Source organism: Nannobrachium achirus, assembly GCF_963921795.1.
Source record: "Nannobrachium achirus genome assembly, chromosome: 5".
NCBI classification, from domain to species: Eukaryota; Metazoa; Chordata; class Actinopteri; order Myctophiformes; family Myctophidae; genus Nannobrachium; species Nannobrachium achirus.
Window position 1 is genome coordinate 36,776,540 of NC_137814.1, and position 9,507 is coordinate 36,786,046.

Below are 9,507 nucleotides of genomic sequence, written 5' to 3' on the forward strand. Positions count from 1 at the left end.
CACTTAAACCTATGTACTTTGTTGACCGGTGTCCCTCATGGGTCTATACTAGGCCCCCTTCTTTTTTCCTTCTACACCAAATAGTTTCAGCGTATCTTCGCCCCCAGATTAGGTGTGCTCATGTGGTTTATGTGTCTTCATGTGGTTAAAGAAGATACATCCCAAAAGAAAACACAATTTATTTATTTATTTATGTTATGCTACTACTACTAACAAAACTAAATCTGTTTGATCTGTGTTTGTGTCTTTCTCACCAGGGACCATTCCAAGTGTGGGAGGGGGCTCCGGGCATTAGGTCGTCCACAAGAGGTCACCATCGCCACTGCTTCCTCTTTAAAAACTACTGCATCATCTGCAAACCCAAGAGAGACAGCAACACTGACACACAGGGCTACGTGTTCAAGAACATGATGAAGGTGACGCTTCTGTTTGAATTACTGGTAGTAATCAGTAGTGGGAGAAGTACTCAAATTATTGACTTAGCAATACATCAATCAGTGTCATGGTCAGTGTCATGTCAGTATCATGGTCAGTTTGATGTCAGTATTATGGTCAGTATCATGTTAGTATCATGGTCAGTAAGTATCATGTTAGTATCATGGTCAGTAAGTATCATGTTAGTATCATGGTCAGTATCATGATCAGTGTCATGTCAGTATAATGGTCAGTATCATGATCAGTGTCATGTCAGTATAATGGTCAGTATCATGTTAGTATCATGGTCAGTATCATGATCAGTGTCATGTCAGTATAATGGTCAGTATCATGTTAGTATCATGGTCAGTGTCATGTCAGTATCATGGTCAGTATCATGTTAGTATCATGGTCAGTGTCATGTCAGTATCATCATGGTCAGTGTAATGTCAGTATAATGTTAGTATCATGGTCAGTGTCATGTCAGTATCATGGTCAGTATAATGTTAGTATCATGGGCAGTATAATGTTAGTATCATGGTCGGTATAATGTCAGTATCATGGTCAGTATAATGTTAGTATCATGGTCAGTATCATGGTCAGTATAATGTTAGTATCATGGTCAGTATCATGGTCAGTATAATGTCAGTATCATGGTCAGTATAATGTCAGTATCATGGTCAGTATAATGTCAGTATCATGTGTTTGTTTGCTGTATTCTTCATCCTGCTGCAGCTGAACAACATTGATGTGAATGAGACCGTGGAGGGTGACGACCGCGCCTTCGAAATCTGGCACGAGAGGGAGGACTCTGTGAGGAAATACACCATGCAGGCCCGAACGGCTATCATTAAGAACTCCTGGTTGAGAGAGTTCAGAGAGCTGCAGCAGCGCTATAGCATGCCTGCGTGGAGTGAGTGTGACACACACACACTCACACACACACACACACACACACACACGCACACGCACACACAAACACTCTCTTATCTGCTTTATACTTGAGGTTATTGCAACCGTAGGTCGCAGTTAACTATGAAAACCGTCACATCTTTTGAGTGAGTGAGTAAGTAACGCCTATAGTCAATGTCTATAGTCTATAGCTGTTGTGACATCACATTGTTGACACTGTGACATCACATTGTTGTGACATCGCCTCATGAACGATCATCACCTAGATCTCCATATCTGATTCCATATCTGATTCCCAGATGATGCCCTGTTAGGGCAACCAGCCAACCACACTAATAGAATCCCTTTTATGCCCATCAATATTAATCCCCTATCTGGGAATGCCCACATATGGACATATTGTGTCAGTTTAACCAGTGTGGTTGCCGCGACACAAGTCACACATGCAAATGAATTACGTCCTTGTCCCTTTTATGCCCATATATGGAGATCCCTGTCCTCTACATCTACATTCCCGGATGGAGATGACTGGATCATCACCTAGATCTCCATATATTATATGTAGCTGACCTCTACATCTAATTCCCAGATGATTCCCTGTAAGGGCAACCACACTGCCCATAGGCGTCTTACTGGTAATATGTGTGGAGATGTTACTGATCATTTGCTGTGCTTCTATTTTATCCAGGTCCTCCTGACTTTACGGAAATCCTGGCAGATTGCGTTGCAGAGCTGGGACAGACCGTTAAGCTGGCATGCAAGGCCACAGGAATACCCAAGCCTGTGGTTACCTGGTACAAAGGTAAGGACTAAGGACACTATGCACATTTAAGTTGTTAATGACAGCAACAGGAAGATAAGGACAGAGAGTAGAGCATAGAAATGCAACACAGTTCACAAAGTGGGAATCCAACCAAAGATTCAGCCATTATGTGGTCAGCTGAGCCAGCCTATATGTATAGCACTTAAATTGCATAACCTCTATTAACAGGCAACAGAGTTTAAAAGCCTCCGTGTGCTACACACTGAGTATCAGAGCCCTGTAAAACTAGCAGTAAACATTTAACTGTGCAGCCACGGTGTCTCATCGTAGATGTTTACTTACAGATGGACGTACAGTGGAAGCAGATCCTCACCACATTATCATCGAGGACCCTGACGGTTCCTGCACCCTGATCCTGGACAACATGACAGCGGATGACTCTGGACAGTACATGTGCTTTGCCACCAGCACAGCGGGCAACGCCAGCACTCTGGGGAAGGTCACTGTTCAGGGTAGGTGACAGGAAACGTTAGTGAATATCTTTCCATGTGCACGCAGTGTTCTGGATACTGGCCCATAAAACAGTTAGGGGGCAGGCTCTGAATAAACATTTTCTGCTCATCTGTAACCATAGCTGGGTTTTTGTTAATGGGATATGATGTTTTATGCACCAGTTCAATTACAGAATGCTTCAGTTTCCCCTGTAGGGATATTGGTATAATGGTATACTGTATAACAGGGTTCCCCAATAGGCGGCCAAATGGCCCGCGGGGGGCTACTGTCTGGCCCACACCAACCCCAGTAATAATGGTGGTATCGGAGCAGCAACAACACTAGTATATCGTCGTTGTCGGGTGGAAATCTTGTATCTCCAAATTTGTACGTTCTTTCGCAAATCATACAAGGCCGTCGCACAAAAGTAGTGAAAACAGCAGATCTACAAGCACACAACGCCGTTGTGTGCTTGTAGATCGGCTGTTTTCACTAGTTTAAATCATTTTTAAAATGATAAATTCAAAACGAACGGTTTTGGACATACAAGATTTTCACCCAACAACGATGAAAACTGTCGCTGGAGTAGTGGGAACGCCACCGTCGCCCCCCTGCAATGTTGTGGCCCTCGGCTTGGTACCCTAGACATAATTCGGCCCTTAGGGAAAACTAATTGGGGAACCCTGCTGTATAATGTATGTAATCGTGGCTCATTGCAAAGTGACCCATTCAGTCAAATTGAACACCATATGGAATTTAGTAATAATAATCATGTTTAGCTATTATTTAGTGATTTGCAATAATGCAAACAGATTTTGTACCAAAAATCCTCCCTTGGGATGTACTGTGTATTGAATTGTGAGATGTTCCTTTTAGTGCCTCCTCGCTTTGTGAACAAGCTGAGGAATGCCACCTTTGTTGCTGGTGAGGATGCCCAGTTCACCTGTATCATACAGAGTGCCCCCACCCCAAAGATCAGGTACGCAGCATCTTTCCATGATACGTTTTGTTTATAGTGAAACAATTGAAATATATTTGGAATACTCACACTGTATAAGAAAACTTTGGACACATATTGTGAAGGAAAATATACATATATTTCGAATGGCCACAAAATGATGTACCTCCGTGAGTAACAAGTAACGCCTCAATGTCTATAGCTGCTGACATGTTGTGGCATCATATCATTGTGACATCACATTGTGACATCACGTTCTGTCCTTGTATGCCCAATTGCCCATTGTATGCCCATATATGGTGATCCCTGATCTCCATAGCTGACCTATGACATCACATTGTTGTGACAAATATATATGCCTATATATGGAGATCTCATGACATGTGGTCTATAACATAAGACATCTATGATGTCAGTTTAGGGTTAGGGTTAGTCATATCCAAATTTGGGAAAATATTTTGTCCACATTTTGTCCAACTTAAACAACCAACCGCAACTCGAATCACACTTGCAAATGAATTCCGTCCTTAGGCTATATATATATATATATATATATATATATATATATATTCTTTTTTAATGATGACCACTTCAGATGTAATCCTTTAATTCTACCTCTATTCTACTGTGTATTTTGTGGTCAAGGTGGTTTAAGGATGGCAGGCTGCTGACAGACCAGGAGAAATACCAGACGTACAGTGAGAACCGCAGTGGAGTCCTAGTGCTGATAATCAAGAGTTTGACAGAGAGAGACATTGGACACTACGAGTGTGAGGTTGGTCTACACTCTTCAGCCACACACCACACAAAAGTAAAATCCTCAGTGTTGAAAACATTATGACGCAATATTTTATGCTTTAAATATAAAAAATAGCAGATATACAAGCTCACAGCGCGGCACCGAGTGCCGCGCTGCGAGCTTGTAGATCTGCTATTTTTGAAAAATCGTGAAAATTAGAATTTTGACCCGATTCTATAAGTGTCTTTTGAATCCTTCTAAGATTTTTGGAAAAAACCTATGTTTCTATGTCAGCAATCTGGCCAGCCATCGTCAAAGAAAAGGTCCTTTTCACTTAACTGGAGCTCAGTTAGTCTGTTCTTGAGAGACTACTGTGTCAGTGGTGCTCAAACCTTTTCATGTGAAGGACCCCCAAAATGATATGTATTTGGCCACGGACCCGCATCTCAAAATATTTAGTTCCAGGGACCCCCCAGAAGCAAAATTTGAGTTACAAACGTTCGCTTTGAAAATACATATATTCAAAGATTTGCACACATTTTCATGACTTTTTCAAAAATAGCAGATCTACAAGCTCGCAGCGCGGCACTCGGTGCCGCGCTGTGAGCTTGTATATCTGCTATTTTTCACTGGTTAAAGCAGTCAATAATTCTAGGCCTAAATGGGTTAACATATCTTTTTACTGTGTACTTACTGTACTTACTGTAATCATTTATGTTTCTATTTGAATTGCTGTTGAGAACCAACCACATACGGTATAATTAGCACAGTCTACATCACTCGGACAAAATAACACTTAGCTGTACAGTCATCTAAAAATACATTCTCTGCCTTTTCCAGTTGTCTAATCGTCTGGGCAGTGCTAAATGTGCAGCCGACCTCGTCCACCCCACTGTGGCTCGCTCCAGAGATCAGGCTGTCACCATTGAAGGTAGGAGAGCTCTGCTTATTCACAGCAATAATGTAACAATGGCAAATTACAGACACAAAACTCGATGCACATCTTGCTCAGAAGAAAGAGTTATTTTTATGCTTTAGCTTTTCATCTCGCTTCGTCCGTTTGAATCTCATTCATTATGCTTCTCCCATAGTCACTGAGCAGGAGACTAGATTACCAAAGAAAACCATCATCATGTAAGTGTTGGCAGGACCACTGTATGTGCACGAAGCGTATCTGTTGCCTGGTTTGATCTTTTAAACTAACCCTTCCATAACCACAGTGAGACATACGTATAAGTAGCCAGGAAACGGCTTCATATATTGTTGTGAACTGGCTCGTTAACGCCAAGACAAGTTTCACAGATACCCAAATATCTTATAATTAATTCACACTTCAGTCATTGGCTTCATGCCATATGGTTTGTACCAGTGAAGCAGTGCAGTGCCTTGGCCTCAGGTAACTTATTTTGGTTTACCGTTTGTTCCAAGTGGCACTTTGCAGTTTGTGTGTGTACATTACAGTATGTGTCTCTTTTCCCATGGCCCCATGTATGCATGCTCATGTAGAATGTGAACCCTCTGTGTGAAAAGCTCCACAGCATGGATAAGATGAAAGGATCGTCCCTTACTATCTCCATGCTGCTGCATACTTCATAGTACTTTAGAACTGTAGCTCAGAACACAGCATTTAAAACTAGACCACAAGATTTAAAAATAATATTGCTATTGTTCACTGTAATGAGATCAGTGTAAATTTGACAAAAGCCTCACAGTGGCACCCTGTGATGCAAAACACTACATTTTCAGTATAATGTAGGTTAGAGTATGTGTATTAGTAATACTAGTTGTTCATAGTATTCTCAATCGCATTAATGACATTTTGTTCTACTGTGCACTAGTGTATACTATGAATGACAATAAAGTTAACCTTGACCCAATGTCAGTGTACATAGTGTACATGGTACCACTGCTGTTGTAGTAAGACGCACATTTTCCAATTGTCTTCCTTTGCCGTCTAACCCATTGGTTGGTGTACGTCCGGAGTGCCTCGAATTTTTAGTCAACCACACTTTATTAACCTCTTTATAACCCTAACCATTACCATCTGTAATAACTCATATAATCCCATCTTCTTCCTGCGCTCTTCTCTCCACTTGAATCCAGTGAGGAGACCATAACCACTGTGGTGAAGAACCAGCGCATGAGGAGGCACAAGTCCCCCTACCGCTCGGAGACCTCCACCCCAGAGCCCCCCGTGGCCAGGCAGAGGAGGCCCCCCTCCTCCAGGAAGACCACCATCCCTACCCTCTACGTCACCCAGCCTCAGGGCGCCGAAGCCAGGGTGATGGAGAGTAAGCCCACTCCCAGGTGGGTGGAGGTGGAGGAGATCATCGAGTACAAGGTGAACAAGTCCCCCAGGCCGTCCAGGAGGAGAGGCGTTTCTCCCGCAGGGTCGGAGAGATCTACCACCTCGTCTGGCATCAGACCCAGAAGGCCTCACCCTGACCTCAACCCCAACGCCAATAATTCCAACAATAAGCTGGTGGAGCAGGGAGACGCGAGCGGCCAGCCACTGGCCTGGGGAGACCAAGAGAATGATCTCTCTGGCACCGCCTCCGGAATGAGTGGAGATGCCTATGAGGTCTCGTCGGCCTTGACCCCGGATGGAGGGGACGACGTTGACCTGGACGACGGAGCGACCGTCGTCTTGGAATCGGATGACGAAGACCTCGAGAACGACCAACTCGTGAGGCTGGAGCCCCAAATCCTCACAGAGGGCAGCCACGTTCTGACCCTGGAGGACTTGGAGGATTACGTTCCACAGGAAGGGGAGACCTACAGATGTTCTAACACCCACGACCCTCCTGCCGAGAAGCCCTGTGAGATCGCCGTGCTCCAGAGGGAGATTGGGGGCTCCAGCGTTGGCCAGCCAGTGCTCCTCAACGTTGGACGGCCCACGGCGCTCCCCAGGCAGAGGCCCGGCCTCTTCGCCCGCTTCAGAGAGCATTTCTCTGGTGGCCTCTTCTCATCCACTGTCCCCCAAGCTGGCGGCTCCCAGTCCAGGAGAGAGAGAGACGTCCCCATCCAGGTGAGCCATGCAAAGCTGGAAGTCAAGCCTTCATATTGTTCAGAGGTGCAGAGAGTGGAAGGTGGACAACAAAGCTACAAAACCAAAGTGTCAACCCACACGTATGGCTACACATCAGTGGGCAGCCCTGTCACTCTTCAGATAAGCAAGAATCAGTACAATAACGAATAGCTTTTCAAATAAGCCAAAGCAATAATTATTTGGTACATAACCCTTTTAGTCTTAAATGGGAACATTTATACTTAAATCTAAGTTAAATGTTACAAAGCATATTCTAACCGTAAGGTGACTGCATATGGCAGATCATTCCATTTTGAAGTAACCCATCAGAAACAGTGATAGGCCCATAACATGAGTCTTTTTCCCCTGTTCAGACAATGTGGCAGGACAGATAAAAAGCCAAGAAAGGGGTTGGAATATAAGGTTTCTCTGAAATAGAAGTCACTGTAATCAGTATTCAGGTGTTTGTTGCCCTGTTACAAATACTGTACAACATATGTATAATTACAATGTATTATTTACTGTTGGAAGGACACCATATGTGATGGACTGAAATTTGACTGTTGGACCATTGTGACAGATGCTCTGAATTTCAATACTTTGGTTTGCCAACAAAAATATGTCCCGTCTTTTGTAGAAGTCTATGAAATACAGTAAAAGGTTCAAGGTTCAAAGCCACTTTAAATCTTGGTATACGCCTACACCTCATGAGTGTATGAACAGTCAACAATTTTTCACTGTTCTCTTTATGGCAAAAATGACCTTTTAAAAAGCTGAAACCTGAACATCGTGTTCATGTACAGGTTCAACAAGTAGGCCTATTGTTTTTTAGTTTAGTGAACTGTGCAAAGCCAAATAGCGGTGAACACTGCACTAAATGTAGTTAATTACCAATGTTTTGACAAGCTGTCTTCATCGATGTATCTCAAGAAGACATTGCTCATTAAAATAATCTAAATGGAGCTACATTGATTGTGCAGTGTACTTTCCTACTAACATATATGAGTCTCCCTGCCAGTACCAGCACCTCACTATGCACCAGCACCTCACTGTGCACAAACAGCACCTGCTCCTTGACAGCATGCACTGTACACATGGAAATACATACAACACAAACTCCTGCAAACCTCAGAGAACATCAGCTATTTGTTAGTTATATTGTGATGCATTACACTGGTGTGAGGAAGTTCAATAAAAGGAAATTTACTGGCAAATGATAAGCATGTTTCTATAAGCCCTATTCACGGCCCGCCCACTCAGCAAATTTCTCAGCAACTTCCTGGTGCTGACGTCAATTTAGAAGGGGAAACTATAACAGAAATTGCTGGACTTAAAGCCAACAAATCATTATTTCGAACGGTAAAGTAAATTATAACGCTTTGTGCCTTTTACTATCTTGTGTTCTTGATCATGCTAGCCGTATTTTATACTGTACTATTCGGAAATTGCATTAAATTAGCGATTTCTGTGTTAACTCTATAGGCTTAGCAGGGTTTTACCCCTTCAAAACGTGACTTCAGCACCGGGGGGATGCTTTGTGGGCGGGCCGTGAATAGGGCTTATTGTCCAATGGCATTTAACTACAGCTCTGATTGTTGTTTATGCAACCACTGATGGGCAGATACAAGCTGCTTAGAGTTGGTATTTCGACATATACATGCCAGGTACATTTCAGAGCCTGTAATGTAGGCCTACTATTTATTTCAGTGTGCAAGGAAGATACTTTTACTCCAGCTCACTTTGCACTGAACATTATTCAATATACATGTTATTTCATAGACATTTTAAGGTCTTTTAGTTCAGTGCAATGTCCAAGAAACTCACCTTAAAATAATCAGAAATGGCAGATATATTAGGTATGTAACCGCATGACATTTATTAGCTTTTTGAAAGCTGATGTGAGTATTTATCCATTAAAGATCACATTCAATTACCGGTATGCAATGAAACATTTGTTTGAAGTTTGAGTACATATTAGTTGTATTTGGTCTGAGTACTTGAGTTAACAGCATTTACTAACTTATACTGTATTTTGCTAGCTTTTAAAAATGTAATTGATCTAAAAAATATTTTTTTCTTGGTTGTTTTTGACATGTATGTCTTTTATTGAATTACATGGATGACTGTATGTAATAATTTCAGTCTCAAGCACTGATAGGTTTTATTTGGCTGTACTGTACATGTTTAGTTCTTGGAAAGAC

The 9,507-nt window shown here is 42.5% G+C and overlaps 1 protein-coding gene across 1 annotated transcript in view; it reads left to right on the forward strand.

Annotated features, from left to right (window-relative positions):
• Positions 1–7,477, forward strand: part of obscnb (obscurin, cytoskeletal calmodulin and titin-interacting RhoGEF b) — a gene marked incomplete at both ends in the record, with an annotated part of 88,086 nt that extends 80,609 nt beyond the window's left edge. Inside the window, 9 exons of the mRNA XM_080725756.1 lie at positions 258–416; positions 1,150–1,327; positions 2,015–2,128; positions 2,434–2,601; positions 3,458–3,560; positions 4,185–4,314; positions 5,119–5,209; positions 5,370–5,412; positions 6,382–7,477. Coding sequence (XP_080581882.1) covers positions 258–416; positions 1,150–1,327; positions 2,015–2,128; positions 2,434–2,601; positions 3,458–3,560; positions 4,185–4,314; positions 5,119–5,209; positions 5,370–5,412; positions 6,382–7,477 — 2,082 coding nt within the window. The remainder of the gene's footprint in view (positions 1–257; positions 417–1,149; positions 1,328–2,014; positions 2,129–2,433; positions 2,602–3,457; positions 3,561–4,184; positions 4,315–5,118; positions 5,210–5,369; positions 5,413–6,381) is intronic.
• Positions 7,478–9,507: the final 2,030 nt, after the last annotated feature.